General features: G+C 36.5%; 1 protein-coding gene across 5 annotated transcripts in view; it reads right to left on the bottom strand.

The window, feature by feature from the left end:
• Nucleotides 1-24,700, bottom strand: part of FBXL17 (F-box and leucine rich repeat protein 17) — a 539,741-nt gene that overhangs the window by 331,477 nt on the left and 183,564 nt on the right. For 4 of the 5 annotated variants that reach the window (XM_032156700.2, XM_058440651.1, XM_058440652.1 and 1 more), the window contains exon 6: nucleotides 5,854-5,984. In XM_032156700.2, coding sequence (XP_032012591.1) covers nucleotides 5,854-5,984 — 131 coding nt within the window. Of the gene's footprint in view, nucleotides 1-4,213; nucleotides 4,801-5,853; nucleotides 5,985-24,700 lie in introns of those variants that run through there. The other variant, XM_058440649.1, reaches the window with a different exon arrangement.

Below are 24,700 nucleotides of genomic sequence, written 5' to 3'. Positions count from 1 at the left end.
CACCTGTAACCCCAGCAATTTGGGGTGAAAAGGTAGGCAGATAACTTGAGGTCAGGAGTTCTAGACCAGCCTGGCCAGCATGGTGAAACCCCGTCTCTACTAAAAACACAAAAATTAGCCCCACATGGTGGTGAATGCCTGTAAACCCAGCTACTTGGGAGGCTGAGGCAGGAGAATCACTCGAACCCGGGAGGCAGAGGTCACAGTGGGCTGAGATTGTGCCACTGCACTCCAGCCTGGGCAACAGAGCATGACTCCGTCTTTAAAAAAAAAAAAAAAAAAAAGAGAGAAATATCTATAGGTACTATTTTAACCTCTAGCACATATAAAATAAAATAGCAACATTTTGTAGACTTTTTTTTACTTGAAAGAAACTGGATAACAGTCTAAGATTTAAAATTCTCCAAATTTTAGAGTGTGCACTGATGCAATAGCTTCCCTTACATAAATACAAGATTCACACAGCAAATCATGGCAATATAATTGATATTAACAACAACCCTGGCCTTTGTTATGCTTTGTGACTTTAGCTACTGGATGTTAGATAATCTTATTTATCTTGTATTATTTTTCTATATTGTTCTAATTCATGAGCAAGCATGGTCAACTGTCAAAGAAAGGCTCACATATTTGATAATGGGGATATAAAACATAAGATTAAACTAAGTTCATTTTCATGACCAGTGTTAAAAATTGAAAATAGAGAGATTACCTCTTTCATAGTTTAAAAACTGAAAACAGCTTTTGTAAAGATCTATTAAAATCAATTAGATTTTATTTAATTCTTATTAACAAAAAAAGAATAAAAGAACCATTATAAGTATATTGCTATAACAATGCTCAGACCAGTTTTTTACACATCAGCTGTTACACCCAAAACATGCTGCTTTTGGACTCCATGTCAAACATATAAAAATGTTGTAGACCAAATTGGATATGAAATAATAAAGACAGATATAAATACAAAAAAAATTTCAATAAACTTAGAATCAGGCAGTAGATGAGACGTAATAACCAGATGTTTAATGTAAATCACTGATAGAAATAGTTCGGTGTCCTCTTTTCATAAAACACTTGGATGTTATTTGTATTCAAAAGCAATGGTAAATGTCAAATGACTACTAGGCCATCCTTCTGAATACAAGAAAATATCATGTTGTTTAACTCTCTAAACACAAAAAGTGCTTTTGGAAAAACAAAGATAAAGAGCAGCATGTCTTAGTCACAGAGATCAATTCAATGACCAGAAAATGCTAACAGACACCATAAAGTATTACAGTAAAGTCTTTCAATTACTACATATTTTAAAATTTTGAACTTAAAAGAAGTTCACAGATAAGAATTATTAGAACCTAGGATAAATGTTACATATATAGGACTGTGACAAGTACTGAAATTTATCTTAATGTGAGAAATCCTTTATTAAAACTAGCAACATTCAGGATAAATCTTTGTAATAGGTATTGTATATAAATTAATATCTAAAAGTTCCATTATACTTTCAAAATGAGAGAAAATAATGAGCTTAGTTAAAAAATTAAGAATTTTATATATAAATGTCAATCGTATGTGAATCCCAGCTATGATATGGAAAATTGACTGATTAGCCATTCACTTTTTCTTGTTTATAGAGTTTTTACTGCAACGATGATGGAAAAATACATCCACTGAAAAGCCAAAGAAAGTCAAAGAAATGGTCTAAATTTAATAGAAATAGTATGACCTTCCCCTGAACAAAAGACGTTGAAGAGATTAAATGAGAACACGTGTAAAGTGCCTATCAATTACCTGGGTAATAAAGGTTACTTTCGTCCCCTCGATCCTTACAAGGCTCACTATTAAAATCATTAAGTCTTATGTCACCTAAAGAGAGTGACCTTTGAGAACAGCAGGAACTCAGTGCCCCACAGTCTGAGACACAGTACCAAGTATTTAGTAGGGGGCTAATAAATGCTTTCTGATTTACTGGAGGATAATAATAATGAACGAATGTAAAACAGAATTAATTGATAGGCTAAACGCATTAGTGCATTCCAGTGCCCTCTATATGGAAGGTTACTAACCCATCTCAGCTAAGTGCTGAAATTATAATTAAGTCTGATGGGAAGTTCTAGATTTATACCAATATAATTACAAATATTACTTAGCTTAGTAATATAGTATGGCAAGAACAATGAGATGAGTAATTTAGATGATACTGCAAAGTGGGTTTTAATGTTTGAAACTTCTATTACAATATACAGGATAAGTGCAAGTAGTGTAATTAAAACCTAAAAGAGCCTGATCTTTAAAACTCTACTGCTCAACCTCATTAAAATGCATGTTTTCTTAATTAATCCAAGCTTTTCCATTAAAAACATAAAAATACACTTTCATTCCTTGCAAATAAATCTCTACAATACATATATTTAGGATCAAACACCAAATAACCATTAGTTAAGTGGGAAAAAAATGACTGAAATAGCACAAGGTTTGAGTACATGAAGCCTAACAAAGGGAAGGAAAGGCAAAGTGAGAGCTCTCGACATTTTCATTTGTAAATTACCCAGCTACAACAAAATAAGCACTTAAAGAACTAGAAATTAGAAATCCACTTTCCCATCTGTATTTAAATGATACAAACCTAAGCAAAATATTTACTTAGATAACTCACATAACCATGTATAGACCATATCTTATTTATCAATTATAGTATCTCCCATTAAATGACTCTTCTACACATGTCCTGTATACAGAAAATTGTTGTGGAATATAATCACCTTATTGCAGAAACAGTTTTCTACTTTTTTTTTTTTTTTTTTTTTGAGACAGAGTTTCGCTCTTGTTGCCCGGGCTGGAGTACAATGGTGTGATCTGGGCTCACTGCAACCTCCGCCTCCCGGGTTCAAGTGATTCTCCTTCCTCAGCCTCCAGAGTAGCTGGGATTACAGGCATGCGCCACCACGCCCAGCTAATTTTTGTATTTTTAGTAGAGATGAGGTTTCACCATGTTAGCCAGGATGGTCTCAATCTCTTGACCTTGTGATCCACCCGCCTCAGCCTCCCAAAGTGCTGGGCTTACAGGAGTGAGCCACCACGCCTGGCCCAGTTTTCTACTTTAATTCAATGCATTACCAAGAAATTTATGGTAATATATTAAACTAATGTTAGATATTTAAAACCACAAGACAGTATTTATGTAATTTATTATTTGTTATGAGCAGCTTTTTAAAGATTACTTTAAACTGTCTACATAGGATGTTGATTATAGAGAAGAATTTTACTTTGTACACTTTGTTTTGAGGAAAGTTAATTTATTTGACTTTTCTGTTTCTTAAATGTTTTAATTTCAATAACTTTAGGGGCACAAGTAGTTTTGGTTACATGGATGAATTCTGTAGCGGTGAGGTATAGGATTTTGGTGCGCCCATCACCCGAATAGTATGCATTGTACCCCATAGGCAGTTTTTATCCCTTGCCCCCTCCAAGCCTCCTCACTTGGAGCTCCCATGTCCATTATACCACTCTATATGCCTTTTCTCACCAATAGTTCAACGCCCACTCATAAGTGAGAACACACGGTATTTGGTTTTTGATTCCTGAGTTACTTCACTTAGAATAATGACCTCCAGTTCCATTTTCTTTAGACATTGATATATTTCATATGGTGAATATTATTCAAAAACAAGAGAGAATTTTTATAAATGGTGATCACATACCCATTCTAGAGGAGTACATTTTTCAAGAAAAATTGTACTAAGAAAGAGTGAAGTCAAGGCTATCACATAAACAGTAATTCAGGGTAATTTAAGAAAATGTCACTAGAATTTACCAAAATTGGGGAAAATGGAGTCTACATGGTTTTAAGGCATAAAAGGAAATTAAAAAAGGGGAGGCCAGGCACAGTGGCTTATGGCTCACGCCTATAATCCCAGCACTTTGGGAGATCGAGGCAGGGGTTGGGGGGGGATCACTTAAGGCCAGTAGTTTGATACCAGCCAGGCCAACAGAAACCTCATCTCTACTAAAAATACAAAACTTAGTTGGACGTGGTGGTACACACTTGTTTTTTCGTTTTTTCGTTTTTTTGAGACAAGGTCTTGCTCTATCGCCCAGGCTGGAGTGCAGTGGTGTGATCTCGGCTCACTGCAAACTCTGCCTCCCAGGTTCACGCCATTCTCCTGCCTCAGCCTCCCGAGTAGCTGGGACTACAGGCACCCGCCACAACGCCCGGCTAATTTTTCCGTATTTTTAGTAGAGATGGGGTTTCACTGTGTTAACCAGGATGGTCTGGATCTCCTGATCTCGTGATCCACCTGCCTCGGACTCCCAAAGTGCTGGGATTACAGATGTGAGCCACCGCGCCCAGCCAGTGGCGCACACTTGTAATCCCAGCTACTAGGGTGGCTGAGGCAAGAGAATCCCTTGAACCCAGGAGGTGGAGGTTGAAGGGAGCAGAGATCATGCCACTGACTGCACTCCAGCCCGGGTGCCAGAGCAAGACTCGGTAAAAAAAAAAAAAAAAAAAAAAAAAGAGAGAGAGGAAATATCTTACATTTAAAGGATTATCTTACACAAACAAATTATCCTATTTTTAAAAGAATATTTAAATCTAAACAGGTTCTAATTTTAGCTGAAATAGTGCTTTCTATTTCGAAAGGAAACTTATCTTTTAAAACAAAATTCTTGGAAACTTACTGGGCAAGAATCCTCCTATGCTTATATTTACAAATCTACCTAATCAGTAGTGCTAGTGCTACTCTGTTGTTTTCATTATAATGGTCTACTTGTAAGGGTTTTCCTGTATCTTTTTCTTCCTTCCTGCAATATTTCAAAGAAAAATGGGTTAATCATCACCCATGAGAAAAAACTTCTGATACTATACTGTATAGTAAGCTATTCACCACGTGATTTCCATTTCTGAAACAAATTACATATATATACATACTGAGAACAAAATGTCATCCTTAGGTGCTGATATGGTTTGGATTTGTGTTCCCAGCCAAATCTCATGTCAAATTGTAATACCAATGTTGGAGGAAGGGCCTGTTGGGAGGTGACTGGATCATGGGGGCAGATTTACCCCCTTGCTGTTCTCCTGATAATGAGTGAGTTCTCACAAGAACTGGATGTCTAAAAATGTGTAGTACCTCCCACTTCACTCTTCTCCTTCCTTCTCTAGCCATGTAAGATGTACCTGCTTTTTGCCATGCTTGTCAGTTTCCTGAGGCTTCTCCAGCCATACTTCCTGTACAGCCTGCAGAACTGTGAATTAAACCTCTTATCTTTATAAATTACCCAGTCGAAGGTAGTTTTTTATGGTAATGCTAGAATGGGCTAATATAGGCGCAGTGGTGTATGCCTGTAATCCCAGCTACTTGGGAGGCTGAGGCGGAAGGATTGCTTGAGCCCAGGAATTGCACCTAGAAAACACAGTGAGACTGCATCTCTGAAAAAAAAATGTCACCTTTAAGAAAGGGCTTAAATGTTAATGTTTCAGATGGTTTCTCCAAATCATTAAAATCAACCACAAATGTTGCAAAAATGTTAAAGGGACAAATAATATATCATTACAAACTTACAAGCATGGCAAAAAGCAGGCATGTCTTAGATGGATAACAAAGAAAAAATTCAACAGCCTACTGTTACAATTGTTGAGGTAAATATTTGCACTAAAGCACCTAAAAACTTTGCTGCACTTATAAGCAATAGATGCATTAAAAGTATAGATCTAGATGGTTTTCAAAACTTAAACATAATTTGAAAAGGCACAGCTGTATTCAATTTTAGTTATAGATATGCCTTGTTATAATAATTAGTATTTGCTAAATGTTTTCCTCTAGAAAAGTATTTTTAACATGTTACAATGGTTACCTGTCATTTATGATCCAGTTCAGACAGAGATTGAGAGAGCTAAGATTTTTGCACCTCTTGACAATTTCCATCACGGTTTCATTGTCCAGTTCAGTGATATGACGTAGGTCCAAGCTGGAAAGGTTTCTTAGCTAATGAGATAAATAAAATGAAAGATGAAAAAGGTAAATGCTACATTCACTCTCAAAACTTACAAATGTAGTTTATTACAAGGTAGAGTATCATTGTAAAATATTTAAAATAGATGATAGGATAGAATCTTTTAATTAAAGATATTGTATATGTAATATTTTATACACTAAATTAAGCATGAGTGTAGTATAGAAATCTATGGTGAATATCTGAATGGCAACAAACATTAAAAGAAAGTAGATTTGGCTGGGCGCAGTGGCTCACATCTGTAATCCCAGCACTTTGGGAAGCTGAGGCGGGTGGATCACGAGGTAAGGAGATCGAGACCATCTTGGCCAACATGGTGAAACCCCATCTCTACGAAAATACAAAAAAATTAGCTGGGCGTAGTGGTGCATCCCTGTAATCCCAGCTACTTGGGAGGCTGAGGCAGGGGAATTGCTTGAACCCGGGAGGCAGAGGTTGCAGTGAGCCCAGATCGCATCACTGCACTCCAGCCTGGCGACAGAGCAAGACTCCGTCTCAAAAAAAGAAAAAAAAAAAAAAAAAAAGGAAAGTAGATTTTACTTAAGTATCCTAAAAATCAAGTTAGCAATCTAATGTCTAATAGGTAGGCAAGGTATTGAATATATTACATTAAGTACCTACAATTTGATAAGACTATTCTAACATTGTTCAATTTCAGATATTACCTTCATAATTATAATGCCATTTCTGTATAGATTCTTATTTTTTTAAAGATGAAATATGACTAAATGGTTAATTCAGAGATAACTTGGTGATATATTATCAATGTGCTCCAAACTGTACTATTATGGGTATGTGTTTCATCATAAAACAATACAAAATGTGGCTTAAGAAGCAAAAATTTCTCCAGGTTCCACCTTCTCCATGTTTTCATTTTCTATTTCTTTAAGTTTCTTGTCTTCCCCTGATGTTTAGTCTCTAAAGCAAATTAATGATAATATTTACATAAAGGTGGTAGGGTCTTAATTATCCTCTTCAAATAAGCTACCTTTTCAAATATTAAGCTATTTTTGCTTAATAATACCCAAAACTTAATCTGGAGGCATATGATAGACCAAATAACACAAATACCCCTCCCACCAAAGATACCTATGCTCTAATATGTTACCTTATAAGGCAAAGGGGATTTTGCAGATGTGATTAAAGGTATGGATCTTGAGATGGGGAGATTATCCCAGGTTATCTGAGTAGACTCAGTGCAATCACTGGAGACCCTTATAAGCATAGGCTTACTCAGAGAAAGCCAGAGAGATGTAATGGAAGATACAGGAGATGCTTCAACCATGAAAGGGATTCAAGCTACTTTTACTAGCTTCAAATATTGAGGAAGGGGCCAGGAGTCAAGGAATATGGGCAGCTTTAGAGTTGGAAACAGCCCTCAGCTGACAGCCAGGAAGAAATAAGGACCTCAGACTTACAACCTTAAGGAATTTAATTCTGCCAAAAAACCTGTAGGAGTGAGCAAGAAAATAGATGCTCCCTTCAGAAACACAATCCAGCTGACACCTTGAATTTAACCTGGTGAGACCTGTGTCAGACAGGCTTCTAACTTACAGAATAGTGAAATAATAAACTGGTACTGTTTTAAGTTGCTAAGCATGTGAGAATTTAAGTCAGTTCAGCTTAAACCCCAAGAGAAGACTAGACACTTGAATCTCCACTGAAAATGTTCTATATTTCTGCTGTCTGATATAGTAATCACTAATCACTTGTACCTACTGAACACCTAAAATGTGACCAGTATGACAGGGGACCTAAACTTTTAATTTTATTTCATTTTAATTAATTTGTATTTAATTTTTATAGTTGCATGTGGCTAACGGCTACAGCGTTGGACACGACAGCTCAAAAGAATGGTCGTTGGAAGGGTAGGAGGTAAACCTGCCAGGCAGTATTCACACTCTCTTTCCACCTCAGCTCCCAATGGGAGAAGCTATACAGAGAGAGTTCATAGAGTCACTACTCAATGCTCTCTGAAGCATGCTGCCCAACTATGGAGATAAATAGAGATCGCTGCGACACATAAAACACAAAAAGGTCCACAATAGCAGTTAAATTCTAATTGAGACAGCAAGTGTATGCACCAGCTTCTTCTAAGGGCTAGGTTGTAGGCATTAGTAAAGGCAGAGCTTCAGGAAAAGCTCTCTGCAATTGGCTTATCAGGTAACGTGTTCAAGGAAGTCACGTCCAGTCCAGTATGGGACTCAGGAAAATGATGCTCCAGAAAAGAGGCAGGTCAAGCAAAGAAGAAATGGGTTCTTACAAAATTCCTATTCAATAACCACAGGTTAAGGGTTTTGGCAACATCAGAACATAATTGGTACTTGGCAACCAAAGCACGCAGGAATGGACTCATTCTTGTTAAAAAAGATCTTTCTGGTTATCTCAGCAGCTTCAGGCAACTGACCAGTCAGAACCTTGGTCAACTCCCTCAGTTTCCCCTTCCTCAAGGTTCACCTTACTGAAATAGTTATAATCAATACTAAGCCCAGGGCTCAAAGGTGAGCTGTTTGGGCTCTAAAGTTCTGCTGCAAACATAGCCCCTGTTTCCTATAGCTTACCTCTCATTGTAGCTTTTTTTAAGTATCTAAAGGTACATAAAAAAGACAAATAAAATACAAAATAAATAGCAAAATAAGTTTCTATAACTTTTCTGACCTCACTAGAATTCACCTAAGGGAACAAAGGGCTGATATGAATGCTCTTTGCTGTGCTTTCTTCCTTTCCAATACGTGATCTGCATGTGGTGGGCACAGAAATCGAAATCACCCACAGTCATGGCTGGGCTTGGAGCAAAATGGAAGGCCAACATCTTTTATGAACAGGAGACATCAGAAGGATAGATGGCTATGTACACTTATCAACTCACTAGTTCTGTGGGTCAGGAGACCAGACATGGCTTAGCTGTGTCCTCTGCCTAGGGTTTCGCAAGGCAATCAAGATCTCAACTGGGGCTGTCTTTCTTTCTCGAGCTCATGTAGCTGCTGGAAGAATTCATAGGATGGGATGGGATTGGATGGGATGGGATGGGATGGGATGGGATGGGATGGGATGGGATGGGATGGGATGGGATGGGATATGGGATGGGATGGGATGGGATGGGATGGGATGGGATGGGATGGGATAGCAATAAAATGAAAGAGACAATGGTAATGCCAAAAAGCACAAGTCTCAGACTCAGTGTTTTTTTTTTGTTATTTTTCATGAGAGGAAGGAAAATAATAGTCTGAAAGCAGCTATGGAGAGCAAAGAGGATCTTGCCCCCACCTCCTAACCCTGAGAGAAACACAGTGAGAAAATAAACAGTTAAGGTAGGCAAAATTCTAAGATGATCCCAATGGCCTATGCTCTATCATAATCCCTGCCCCCTTCAGTGTGGACAGGACCCATGATTAGGATGGAAATTCTTATAAAGCAAAGAGATTTTGCAGCTATAATTATGGTTCCTGATTAGTTGACACTGAATGAATCAAAAGGGAAAGCATCCTAGGTGGGCCTGACATAATCAGTTGAGCCCTTACAAAGGGTCAGAGAAATTATCCTGCTTGGCCCTAAAGAACTAAGCAACTGCGCTGTGAAAAAGACTGTGAGAGGCTTCTGGGTATTGGCCACTGGCTGAGGGCCAGCAAGAAAATAAGGATGTTAGTTCTACAACCACGAGGAACTGAATTCTTCAAGCCACTACATGAGCTTGTAAGAAGACTTGAGCTTTAGAAAGAAATACAGCCCCGGTTGAGATCTTGATTGCCTTGTGAAACCATAGGCAGAGGACACAGCTAAGCTATGTCTGTCTGGTCTTCTGATCCACAGAACTAGTGAGATGATAAATGTACATCGTTTTAAGCTGCTAAACTTGTAGTAATTTGTTGTGTATCAGTAGAAAACAAATACAGGAGGGCTGTGGGGACGTTGTATTGCTGAAGAAAAGCCAGGCTTCACTCAAGACAAGGGGAATATCCTTGCCCACTTTAAATGCTGAGGCTCTCTGTCCCTCTTCAGATACTTATGCTCACAAAAGCACAGAGTGAGAGGCTTAGTCCATTCAGCCTTCTCCTCTAGGTTTGTCTTCAGCTTCCAAGAAAATACTTCCTAGAAAACAGTCAGTTATGATGTGGCCACTCTTGTCAGAATAAAGAGAAACACAGAGAGACAGAGAGTCTGAGACAGAGACAGAGAGAGATATCTAGAAAGTGGGGAGGTCTTCCTAAATTTCTTAAACCAACCCTTACTCATGGGAAGACGGGTTTAAAGGAAACACTTTATGAAAATACTTGCACAGCTTCTGGCTTTTACTCAATTCATACTTGTCAACAGTCACATGCTTCCATATATATCTTAACACAGGTTAACTGCCTTTTTATGTTCCTAAAGTTTTATTTTTCACAAGATTTTGCATTAGGGCTAGATAGGTGGATAAAATGGTTTCACTGGTCAAGTTTTGTTGTTTTTGATTGAGCAAGATGAATTTGTATGTGTCAAGGATCTGAGTCACTGTTAAATTTGATAATCCTCATATTACTGTTCCCCATACTTCTATTTTCTACCTAAAAAAATCACCATTTTTTTAAACCACATTGTCTTTACAGCTAGCTTTCTTTATAGGGCATTTTTGATCCCCACACCCAAGAAGTTTTTATCACGGTTGGAAATATACTGTTCAGTAACATGTAAAAAGAACCAGACGGCTCTTGAGAACTGCAGACGCTGGGCAGCTTTCTGGGCTCATGTGCTGACAGCAGTCCCATGTTGGTATCACAGGAAAATAAGAAATAAACTACATTAAATGGACCCATAGGGCTGCCTGAAAATACTTTGACATATGACTCTTAAACCTATAAACATTAAGGATTAATTTTGCTATTTGTAGCTGTATGCATATGTGAACTACTGAATAGAACCATTCAAAATACAGATATAGCATGATTTATTTTCCCAATTTATCCTTTACCATAGTTTCTAGGAAGATTCGAAGTCACAAAAATTTTATCCAGCTACATAAATATCTCCTACACATGCATATTTAGGGTTCTAGCACAGCTTCTGACACAGAGTTTCTATGTGAATTCTTACCGATCTCTTGCCTTCCTTCATTGTAATGTTCTCTCTTCATCACAACCGTTTGAATGTACTTAATGCCACTAAACTGTACATTTTACACGGTTAAAATAGTATATTCTATGTTACGTACCTTTTACCACAATTTGAAAAGTCATATATCAACAAGAAGATGGTGAGAGCATACAATAAAAATTGTGTAGAGAAGAAAATATAAAGCTGCTTGTGCCAGTTCAGTTCTTCATCATAGGAAAGATAACTGAGTGTCAACGAGGCTGGGATAACTTGCCAAATTGCAGATACTTGATAGAGAGATGTTGGCAAATCTGAGCTATTTTATAGACTTGTGAAAATCCAAAAATATCTAAAAGTTGAGTTCTATTTGACTCTTGAACTTTTAGAAAGTTTGCATCCAGGCCTACTCCTCACAGGAAGGTAGACTAGATGACGGATGACACTGGGCTACTTGTGACTTACTGCCTGTATGTACTGTCCATAAATAAAACATTTCTCACTCTTCCAGTGGAGCACAAATGTATCCAGGAAGAAACAGGTTTACTTGAGCTCTTATGCTCCAGGCTTCTACAGCGACCTTAAAGAGTATTTTACTCTTGTTTTTTCATGAGCTGACACTCACTACATTCACATGGCCTTCCCCATAACCACTTTGGCCAACTCAACTTGAAATATGACAGTATCCAAAGGCAGTTCCAAGAGACGAATCCCCAGTAACCAGCATCATTACAAGACACAAAACTAGCACTTCTATGAGATGTGGCATTTTTATTCAAAACTGCACAAACAGCTCTGTCAAATTCATCACATTCCTTCCTTCACTACGGGAATTTCATAATGGTGCCCTCCAGTGTTTCATAAAAAGCTACCTAAAATAATCCTTCATAGTCTCAAACAGATAATTACATTTAGGAAACTGACATTTTAATTAAACTTACTTTCCTTATAATTCACTGGTAGTTGTGAGTTATACAAATCACAGAGGATTTGAATAAGCAAAGCCTTACAATCAAGATCTAAATGTTTCACTCCAATTTTTAAATATTTAGTAAGGTATTTTAACAGAAACCCAAGTCGGAATGTAGAATGTAGGTAATCATCTTTCAGTTTAATACTGCTTTTATTAGAAAAAAATGACATCTAATTAATTCATGTTAAACACTAAAATTAGTCAATGATTGGTATGGCCATGTAGGTACTTAAATATAAAATGAGACACTAAAATGTTACCTAGGAAACATAGGATTGGTGGATTATAGAAAGACCTCAAATGAGTCAGGAGTTCGAGACCAGCCTAACCAATGTGGTGAAACCCCGTCTCTACTAAAAATACAAAAATTAGCCAGGCATGGTCAGGCGTACCTGTAATCCCAGCTACTCAGGAGGCAGAGGCAGGTGAATTGCTTGAACCCAGGAGGCAGAGGTTGCAGTGAGCCGAGATCGCACCACTGCACTCCAGCCTGGGTGACAGAGTGAGAAGAAAGAAAAGTAAAGACCAGACCAGACCTCAAATGGCTTCCAAATTTTCTTAAGACCATACAAAAGTTAAAAATGAAACAAAACCCTCGACTGTAAAGATTGACTGAAGTGGATGAACTAACAAAAGAGGACTCACAGTACCTTAGCAAAGGCAACATGGATGTTCTATCACTTCAGGACTCTGAGGATAATTTAAGTGAAACAAGTTGAAAGTGTTAATTTTTAAAAATAATGAAAACTTCTATATAGTTAAATATGTTCAAATGTCAATTAGTACCTAAATTACTTCTTGCCAGTTCTGCACATATTGACTTTATTGGACCAGGTTTCTAAGTAATTGTAATGTTTATGGAGCAAAGCCAAGGGTTAAGACAGGCTGCCTTGCTGATGAAGGGGTTGCTGGGTGTAGATTAGCACGACACACTAATCCGCCAAACAGCTGTCAGGCTGTCAAGATGGAGACCAAGGGAGATCCTAAAGGCACAGGAAGAGAGAAGGGTCAGAGAAAGGCAGTTATAAGAAAACTAGGAAGAGCGTCCTATTAAAGACAGGGAGAGTGACTCAAGGAGAAAGGGAAAGGGGTGGTAGCAATAGATCTTGAAGTATAAAAGTAGAAAAAAAGTAAAGAAACTAAGACTGATGGGAATGAAAAGGGGCAGGGAGAATTTCTGTTCCCAAGTCTAGAAAGACTTCCATCCTTGAGAAGGTCTGGTATCTACACTTAGAGAAGGACTTGGTTGGACAAGGGAGGGAACAAGGGGTATCAATAACTAGGCTGGAATCTCTGCTAGTGTACTGAAATGTAATAAAAATCTAAATAAGCCACATTTCGGACATGAGGCAAATCCTTCCCAGCATCTGAGGGTAGAACTCAAAGGCTCTAAATAGCCTTAAAGCTTCACAGAGACAATAACAATTGCTAGTACTAACTATGAAAATAGGACTTCCAGGGTCTTGGAATTAATAGTAGCTATGATCTTAATTCTCAGGCACCTTCTCTATGTATTCTCTTTCACCCACTGCCTTTTTAATCACACTGGGCTTTTGTCTCTGCATTATTTTCAAATCCAAGGTGTGGTTTTGCCATTCTCCTACTAGATCTGACATTATTCTCCATTTTATTCATTCCGTTTTGCTTTCTAGGACATTTTAAGGCCCGCTTCTCCTCAAAGCTGTCCCTTCTAACTCCTTTTTTGCCACATCACTAGCCAGATTAATCTTCTTGAAACAACTTTGATCAAATCTCCCACCTTCTCCAAAGCCTTTAGGAAACAAAAACATTTCTGCTGCAAAAAGGAATCCCAGAGCTTCCCTATCAAGGCCCTTCATTGTCCATCCCTACCATTCCCTGAAATCTGTTAAGCCAACTCGGATCTCTTTCCCCAGATTTTGAGAAGTTGTTCTCACTATGCTCGGTGAACTGTGCTTATTATTTTAAAACTGCTCTCACTTCACTTATGTTACTCTGATAACTTAGAAGTATCTGTTCTCCTCTCCCTTCCTCTTATTCCACTACCTGGTTCAAATCTCATCTTCTCCACAAAGTCTTTTTGATTAATATAGAGAGGAAAAAAAAAAGTCTTGGAAATATACTTGCCTTAATGCAAACTATTAACTAGGCAGTTCCCAACATATCTATGCTCTTTAAAAATGGGGAATCATTAATTGGCAACAGCTGCCAAGGAACCAGGTAACAATCTTTCCTCCCTGCTACAACTACTTACGAATGCCCTCTTTGACTTCTCTGTCTCTTCACCCTCTCTTCCCTGATCGCTTCCTTCTCCCCTTCTAGCCTTTCCTAGACTGTGTTGCTCAGGATCAATCTCTCATCACAAACATTTGAAATCTAATCTTAATGCTTAAGCTGGGCATAATCTGAGTCTCTGAGGTAGTAGTTGTGGTGACTCTTGATTCATTCATTCACATTCATTTAAATGTTTCCTGAGCACCTGGCTCTAACCTTGGCTCCAAATTAGGATAACCAGGGAACATAAAAAAGAAGACTGACGGCCAGGCCCCATACTTAGAGATTTTGATTTAATTGTCTTGGAACAGGGCAAGCCTTCAGTATTTCTGAAAAAGATACCCAGTTGATCTCAGCCTGGAATGGTAACCACTGCTCTGGTGCAGCACAATTGATATTTAAAAATCCAGTTACTGAAAGTACAAAAATAACTTGTAAAGCTTAGTCTCTTTAATCACTTAAAAAACGCAAAAGGTATTATTCTTGTAGTCAGTAACTATTGATTAAGCAGCTACTGTGTACCAGGAACTTCTCCAGCTGATAAAAATACAGCAGCGAACAAAAAAGCAAAAATCTCAGTCCATAGAATGGTTATATTCCTAGTTGGGGGATTGGAGGGGGCAATAAATAAAATAAATAAACAAATATGTTAAAAAGTGTTAAGTACTATAGAGAAAAATAAAGCAAGACAAGCTGGATGGAGAACAGAGGGAGGGAAGATGGGTTTAATTTTAAACAGGCAGTCAAGGATGATCTTACTGAAAAGACGACATTTGTGCAAAGATTTAAAGGAAGTGAAGAGCAAACAAAGCCAGGCTGATATCTGGGGCAAGAGTTAGGACAGTGCAAAGGTCCTGAGATGGAAACTGGCCCAGCACTTTGGAAGATGAGTAAGGTGCTGCAGCAGAGTGAATGGAATGAAGACTAGCAGGAGACATGGTCAAAGCAGAGGGCTAAGAAGGACAGATCACACAGGGTCTTGTGGGTCCTGTAAGGATTTTAGCTTTTGCTCTGAGAAATATGGGGAACCTCTGGAGGGTTTTGAACAGGAGTATACCGTGTTCTAATTTAGTTTTGAAATGATCACCCAAGCTTCTGTGTGGAATTCAGAACATAGAGCCAAGGGTGGAAGCAGAGAGAAACTATATTGAATTAATCCAGTCAAGAGTTATCAGTGACTTCGACCACTGTGACAGCAGTTGGAGGTGGCATGAAGTGATTTTGGCTATACAATATTTGAAAGTAGAATCAACAGAATTTTTTGACAAATATCTTATGGGGCATGAGAGAAAAAGAGGAGTCAAGGACGATTCCAAGAGTTTTGGTTTGAGCAATCAGAAAATATTGTTGCGACTAACAAAGACAATTTGGGGGCAGGCAGAAAAGATAATTTTGTTTTGAATATGCTATGTTTGAGATGCCTAGATAACCAAGTAGAGATGTCAAATAAATTTAGGAGCCAGTAGCACATAAATGACATTTACGCCTCTACATTTAACATATAATTGTATTAATTATGTATAAATGTGTTAAATTCATTAAGTTAGCTAGGTACAAAGAGTAGTCTTACAATTTATAGTGAATAAATTTTGAATTAATTGATTGAATTAATGTGCAGGCATACATTCTCACAGTAATAAAATAGAACACAAACAGCCTAGCCCAATTCTTTAAAAAAAATACACTTATAGCAATAGTGTCCCCCAGGCCATCTGAGGCAGTTACAAGGCAGAATTCATTTCCTTAGTCTATAACAGCATAATACAGCCTTCCCAGCCCCAGTGCACATCCTCTGTAAAGCTACCTGGGATGCTAGTATTCAGAGCAGGAGACTCTGCCCTCTGTACATCCACTGATGTTGCTCATTCTTTCACCATGTTGTTAACCAAGCTGCTTTATAATCTGGTCTAATTAAGTATATGTTCCTTCCACTAGAGTCAAAAGGAAGCTACTGCAGGTCAGGACCATGTCTTATTCACTTTTGTGTCACCAGTGCTTAACACAGTACTAGGTGCATTAAACACATTTATTAAATGCTTAGAACTGAATGAGTAAATTTGAAATCGGGATCAAAACTTTAGATATGACTTTATTTATTTAAGTTTCTAGAAATCAGTTCTCCATTCTAACTCCATCAAATGCAGGATCTGCAGCTCTGAGGCTACATGCTTTTAAAGCTCTTCTATTTGAACATAAAGTTAAGTAATATGTAAACATTAAACAATAAAAAACTACTTTCTCATAGCATACAATTAGAGGTCACTTCAGAACAAGAAGCATAATGAGTTCTCTATTTACATATTTGTTCTTAAAATTCAAAACTTTTTCTTAAGAGCCTCTGTAAGTTATCAGCTTGAAGTATGTGGCAGGAATTTTGAGTAGTTCACCAAAATTTTAATCACTGTCTGCTGCTTCAGAAATGTGAATTTGTTAATTGGATTTCTGCTTCTCAATATACCAATTCAGAATGGATGCTCTGCTCCTCCTCTTTCACTCTGGCAGTCACACAGTCTCTAATTGAGTTTTTTTCCTAGGACTTTTCTTTCCACCAAATCTCTTTCTTTCCTCCATATAAGATTTCTAGAGCTCATAACAAACTACAAACAGCACTTAAAGTTAGCAGTGCTAAGCAGCCTTGTCACTTTTTTACCAGCAGGAGCTAAAAATGAAAATTTCCCTTCAATTAAAAAATAAAATATTCACACTGTTTCACTTAAAGAAGAAAAAAAATCAAAGCTTAAGTAAATTAAGGGTAAATTAAGTCAAATGTGAATGCAAGCAAGAAAAGACTGCTTCAACTAATTGGACTGGTTGTGTACTTCATTTCCTCATATCAAGTTCAGAGATCTACAAAAAAAAGAGACAGTTCACAAAATTTTGAACCAATTTCAGTCACTTGCACTCATGGATCACACTTCAAAAGGTGAAAAGTTTTGGAAATATATTCCAAATGAAAGTTTTACAATCTTATTTTTTAAAGTAGTGAAATAACTAAAATGCCATTAGCCCAAGACGAAGGCTAACCATATCCAAGCCAAGCAACCTGTACACTGGCCTCTTGATCTTATACTATTAAAGCAATACAGTCAAATCATTTCACTCATTATTTCTAAATGTGTTAAGCTGAAAAACAAAGGAATGACAGCAATGATTTTTAACTTAATGAATGTTAGGTCATATATTTTTATTTTCTGGCATTCCAAAAATGTTACAGAAATGTTGTATCTACACTCTCAAATAAAACATCTTTTTTTCCTGGTTTACAGTATGCAACTGGGACTCACCTTCACATGGAAAATCTCATGGCCTTACATTCTCATTTATTGGTCTCAACCCCAAGTTAATAAAAAAATGCCTAAACCTTAATTTCAGAACTCAGTTTTTCTATTCCGTGATCAGACACTGTTTCAAAGAGCGGATGAGAAACTTTCATCTTTTGAGCCAAAAAGCTGTAGTGCACAGGATGATAACCATCAGCTGAGCCACCTGCAATCTTTGGGTCTTCTACACTATCACAAAAGGATTCTCTAATATGTGGAGAAACGCCATGAAGCCCCCGTCAACAGGTCCCTATGGCTTCTCTCTGTAGAAGAGGTTTACTGCATAGACCCAGAACACTCTAAGTCACCTAGGAAGAAACTAAATAACCTAGGCATTCAGCAGCAGCTTTCTCTCCTTCTAATTTTAAGTCGTTTTTATGATAAAAAAAAAAATCCAAAATGTATACATAATTCTCCCCCAACCCATGCTCCAAAGTCTGCAAAGAAAGCCACAAGTCTAATATTAATAATCTAATAATAAATCAATTGGGTCATCCATACTAGTGAAACAGGAGTCACAGACTCTGGTCCTAAAATAAATAATGATGCAGATTTGAAAAAAATAGTATTTCTTCCACAATCTTCAGCATTGTACTTGATTTCATTTTTCATGGTTATTACCAAAGTGCTCCCAGTCACCTGTCATGGATAGTGAAGGAACAAACACTTTCCAGCTGAGAAAAATCTTAGAAGAGTCAAACTTTTTAAAGGGCAAGTAAGGATTCATATTCGAAATCCAGGTCAAGAACTCCCCAAACACTGAATCAGATCACATTTGTTTTACTTAGTTTTACATTGTTCTATAAACAGTTCCAAGAGGCAACAGCATTTGCTCCACCAAGTATTTCAATTTGAAATTAGTAAGTTTTACTTCCTGACTTCTGTAATTATACTCAATGTTATAAGCTGAAAGTGAATGAGCTAAAATTCTAGGTTAATGACTATGCTACAGGGAGTATAACAGTTATCAGCATGAAATGGTAATCAGAAAGATCTCTCTAAAGTTTTCCTTGATATTAAATAACATGGAATATGAAATTATTAAAGATGATAAAAGTATTTTTAAAATGAGGTGCAAAAATTTATAACTTTGATTTATATATTAAAGCACTACTTTCTGAAACAAAGAAATGTCCATCTGTAAAAATGCTCTCTCAACCAATTTTAACCACCTATGAATTCAAAAGCTTCAGGCAACTGAAATAAAATTAAAAATAACAATATCTAGTGTACATCTAAGGTAGAACTTTAAACATCAACTTATCATTTACCTTAATATTGCATACTTTGGGTCACTTATACCTTCTCACATCAATACAAAAACATGACCAAGATTTTTTAAAACAAATAAACAAGTACAGACAGGATAACATGAATTGTCTTTTAATTGTCAATCAAAACTAACCAAGATACAGCTTCAAATAACTAGTAACCAATAACTCAAATAACTAGTTCACAACAGTTAACTTCTTTAGTCAAATATTTTTCTTTACATTTGCTTCTGTAGATTGACATTATAGATTACAGCACTGAGACAGCATTTCAACTCTGTTTTTGCTAGAAGCATGTGTGAAAACGATCTTTCTATAATTAAGCAGCTAGCACTCCACCCTATTCTTGGAATTCATCATGAACTTGTAGCTTTATTATTCTTAATTGTCATGTAACTGCCTGAGCTTACGTTTCTAGCTACAGCTTTTCTGGATTCAGGATGGCAGTACAGAGTTAGTGGTAGTCTAAGAAAGAGTCAAGTCTAATTTAAATCTTATATTATGTTCAATTCTCTGCTTGTGCTTTGATGCCAATTGTTCCAATGTTCTCTTAAAGAAAATAAATATCAGTTCTATTGTCTTAAATGTGATTTCATGAAAGAAACCCAGAATGACACAGAACGGAAGATGTGTTGGTCAAGGTATAATTAGGAAAATAGAAACTACTATAAATATGAAATTACACGAAGGAAATTTCATTAAGGGAATTGGTTATTTTGGTGAAGGAGCAGCTAAGAAGACAAACTGGATATGGTAGTGTAAGCCAGAAACTTAGCAACAGCAGGAAACCACCAGTATCCCAAAGCTGAAGACACTGAAGCTGATCCCTTCAGCACCCCAAAGCTGAAGACACAAAAGGAAGAGTCAGTGTTACTGGGACCCACAAGCCACAGTCAGCCAACACAAGTTGGAGCTGCAGATCAGTCCAGGCCTGGAACCATGGAGGAGATAGAGGTGTTGCCAGAAATGCTACCTGAGTTAGAGAAGGAGAGAGAGAAACATTTATTGTAGCTTCTGCCTCCCTGTGGCATTCCTGTCTCCCACTAAATACAGCCTGCAAAGTTAAGCCTCCCATAGAATATAGATATAGAAGAGCATGCTTAGAGAGAAGAAGGGTTCTGAGGGGAAGGAGGCCTGGTTCTGAGGGCAAGCAGCATGAAGCAAAAGAAAAGAAGGAAGAAGGGGGGCATAGGTTTCCAGCAATGAAAAGAAACAGAGTCACTCTAATGGGAGTTCTTTATAACAATCCAGAAACAGGAATAATTGCCAGAGTATTCCTGTACTTTGCCTGAGAAACCCACAGTGCTGACCAAGTTTGTTTTCTTCTTTGAGCCAGATGAAAGCTGCTTTCTCAGACACAGGAATATTGTTTCACTGTTAAAGATTCAAGATTGACAGTCAATTCCATGTTCAAAAGGGCCTCTGATAAAACACAACAACCAAGCATTTCCTCTAGTGAATGTAACAGAGAAAGTTCCAGTGGGAAGCTTTTTCTCGAAAGAAAAAAAAAAAAAAATTGATGGCCAATCATCCCACTGGGATACAATCAATTGAACAGAAGTCTACAGTGGGGGAAGCAGCTATGCTCCTGAAGGTTTTGTAAATACACTTTTGTGTAAATGCCTGTAATACCTCTGGGCTAGAGAGCAAACATGTGAAGAGCTCAATTGCCTTTAGTCAATGTACTCTATTGGACTCTATTATTGGGTAAGTATGTCTAGAGAAGCGGGAGCTCAAAACCAAACTCTAATCCCAAAATTATTAGAGAAAACAATGAGTAATAACATGTAAGCCCAAATTCTGCTAAGATGTTGAGGTTCCAAGCTAAAATTTCACAACACTCTACTGTCTCATAAACAACTAACTTCTAATGATTAATAACAGGGAGTTACTATGAAAATGAATTCCCTATTTTTAAAGAATGCAACGACAATAAAGACACAATGTAATTTATCTTGCTTTCAATACCCAGGAGCCCCTTTAGAATCATGGAGAACATTTTCGTTCACCAGTATAGAATTCACACAACATTAAACAAAATTGCAAAGAAAAAGATAATACATAGATTCTTTGGATTAGCTATGATTAATAATTGGTGCAGTGTGAATGTATGTACTGTGTTGAAGTATGCATGTAAATGAATAAACAATATACACAGACACAGGTACTTCCCTGTGGCTGATTGTGGCAGACAAGATCTGCCCAGGTGCAGTAAAAATGCTTCTGAAATAAGACAGTTTAATTAATTAAAAATAAAATATAGTCAAGTATTTTATACATGTACAAACCAATTGCCTATAACTATCAATGTTTTTAATCAATTTTTTAAATTAATGTTTTTTAAATTAATTGGATTCTATTTAACTCTGTAATTCTCAATACATGCTTACTTCAAGTTAATAAGTGAGATCTGCTTATTTTTTTCTCAGTAGTATATTTTCTCATTAAATTAAATTATTTATTTATCCTCATTAAGCTCCAAATCTGGTTTCTCTAATTCGGGCAGTCTGTTCTGCTGATTTAGAAATGGGACCCCTTCCATGTTCGATATCACTCTTTATGTATAAACCTGTCACAAGACCTGGGGAAGTAGAGTGACACTGATCCTTAAATAAAATTCCTGCCACAAAACGCTGTGAATGAATTTGAAAGTAAAAAGAAAGAAAATGAAAATAACAGCTCATAATCTCTTTCTTGGATAAAGACTGACCTCATGTGTTAGAGACCAGATGAAATAGAGTTGAAATCCTTTTTACAAGAGTATTTTCCACAAAAACCACAATTTACAAACAAGTATGTGATAAACATTCAGAGTGGACTGGGGATAATATAAGCAAAGCAAAATAATATTTAAAATATAAAGCCATGATCCAAGAAAGGCTCTTTCAAAAACAATTGCCAATTCTCTTCATTTTATATTTATATGTTTATGTTAAAGCCTGAAGCAACCATTTTATCAAAAGACAGATGCCACAAAGAAACTTATCGACTCACTTTATTTGTTAGGACTTTTATAAACTGAGTCATCTGAAAGATGAATTCATTTATTTTACTAGTGTGATACTGATACATATTGCCATTGAAGTTGCTGAAATGAAAACGTAGCACAAACAAATACACATTACAACTAGAGTGTAAGTAATAGAGTTATAAAATATAAAAGAGTACCCTCACTGATCAGGTATTACTGACTAAACAGCATCAAAAAATAAAAGTGGTAAGTTTCTATTGCTTATGTAGATGTTGTCTATACTAATTTATAAAAACATCAAAGTCACTAATTTGGGCAGTAATAATAAGGTAGAAGACTATATCCCAGTTTCCCCTTAGCCAAGGGAGATGCAATCCAAGACTCCCAGGGGATGCCTGAAACCGAGAATAACACAGAACTCTATCTATACTATATTTTTTCCTATATAGTAATAGGCAGCTAGGTAGATTATATAGTATGGATATGCTGGACAAAGACGATTCATAGCCCTGGCAGGAAGGAGTGGGACAGTGCAAGATTTCAACACACTACTTAGAACAGCTGCAATTTAACACTAAGTGTTTATATCTGAAATTTATCATCTAACAGTTTCGGCCTGTGGTTGACTGCAGGTAACTTATGCCTGGGAAAATGAAACAGCAGACGGTGGGATCTACTGGATCCCCTTATTCAGTGTATTGCTACAGTATGAGTTTTTTAAATGATTTTTTAAAAATACTATTTTAGTTACACAGTGAGTTTAACTTAAACAAATAATTAAGCAACCTTTAATAGGTCAGCAGGAAAAGAAAAAAATTATACAACAAAGAGTAAACAAACATAGTTATTAATCTTAACATTCAGCACTGGCACTCAGGTAGAAAAAAAGGTCATGAAGTTTTTAAGTAAGATTTATTTTCATAAAATTAATTTATCTCATGTTAAAGAATATAAGTACATCAGGACTAACAAGTTATGAGGAACTTTTGTACATCATGATGGATATTTTTTAATTAGCTTTTTTTTTCATTTTTCAACCACTTCTTTAGTTATGTACCAAGCACTCTTCCTCATGCAACCCTAGAGGTAGGTAGATGCTATTACTATCCTTGTTTTACAGATGAGGAAACCGAGGCAGAGAGATTAGGTGATTTGTCCTAGGTCATACAATCAGCAATCATACAATTAGCTTTGTTGACTGCAATAAATGCTTTGCTGGCCTTGACAAACTTCTAAGGAAAAAATATCAATTAATGGATCACATCAGGCCTAGATAATCAACGCTTATATTCTCAACACTCAATTTTTGGCTCAATTCTTAACTGCTAAAAAGCTAAAAAGTAGCAAAAGCATGGTCATCCAACAAAACCCTTTCATAATACTGTACTCACTAGGTCATATTCATTAGGGAATATTTCAGAGCTGAATGAATTTAAGAACATATTTTTTACATCTCAGAATATCACTCAAGCACCTATAATTAATCAGAAACAAATGAAATGATAACCTATGACAAAGCAGCAATATTACCATTTAAGTAGTAAAACAGTATGTTCTATAGAGTAAGGCAATCTAAACTGATTGAAAATTTAAAAGGCAAGAAAGTTAATTTTTCATTTCTAGTCTCTGAATAAACAAAAAAAGGAGGATGAAAATTGAGTTAGCTGCATGAATGAACATTCTTTCAGTTACTTATGTTAAATCAACTGAAAAAATCAATTTTGTTTTCCTTTAAAAACATTTAACACTTCCAACCATAAGCACTTTTAAAATATGTGCTTTTCTTGAAGTTCTTTAAATGTGATTATGATACAAGAAAATATCACAAGTTTTATCTAGCTGTCTGTTACCTTCCTAAGGAACTCTGTTTTTAAAAAACAATATTAAAACAAAACTCAACCAAACCCATATGCAACACACCCCAAATATTCGGTTAATGTTTGTAAGCCGTTGATAAATAAATATTATAAATATTAATAAAAATTCTCTACCATCTTAATAGTTATTTAATATAAGGTCTTTTCTTTTTTCTTTTTTTCTTTTTTCCTTTCAGAGATAGGATCTTGCTGATTGCAGTGGCATGATCATGGCTCACAGGAGCCTCAAATTCCTGAGCTCAAGAAATCCACCCACCTCAAGCCTCCAGAGTAGCTGGGAATACAGGCATACACCACCAAACCCAGCTAATTTTTTGTAGACATGGGTCTTACTACATTAATAGCCCAGGCTGGTCTTGAACTCCTGGCCTCAAGGGATCCTCTCACCTCAACATCCCAAAGACTGGGATTACAGGCATAAGCCAACACACCCATCCTTAAAAAGGTCTTCTTGACTACTGATTGAAATCATTTGTACTGATTTGATATAAATAAACACACAAGAGATTTGTGACATTATATTGATGAATTTACAGCAATTCTAAGGCTTGCCTTTGAACTACATGTAAAAATAACTTGCCATTTTTGGCATTTCAGACTCTACAGGTAGCCTATTCAACATATAAAATAATATATGTTAATACACATTATCCTAAGCATTTTCCATGTCATTATGTATTCTTGAAAAGTATAATATTGAATAGTACAATTTTATCATGTTAGACTAACATCAACATTTTTAATTTTTTGACCCCTTAAAAGTTTTTTTAATCATTATGGAAATTTTCAAATATAAACAAAAGTATTGAGAAGATATAATAAACCTTCATGTCTTAAAATCTAGCTCGATTATCAGTCTTTCAGAAACAGGGTCACACTCTGTTGCCCAAGCTGGAGTGCAGTGGTGTGATCGAAACTTACTGCAGACTCTAACTCTTGGGCTCAAAAGATTACCC

The sequence above is a fragment of the Hylobates moloch genome, unplaced genomic scaffold, assembly GCF_009828535.3.
Source record: "Hylobates moloch isolate HMO894 unplaced genomic scaffold, HMol_V3 SCAFFOLD_6, whole genome shotgun sequence".
Classification (NCBI taxonomy): domain Eukaryota; kingdom Metazoa; phylum Chordata; class Mammalia; order Primates; family Hylobatidae; genus Hylobates; species Hylobates moloch.
This window is presented reverse-complemented; position numbering and strand designations above follow the sequence as displayed.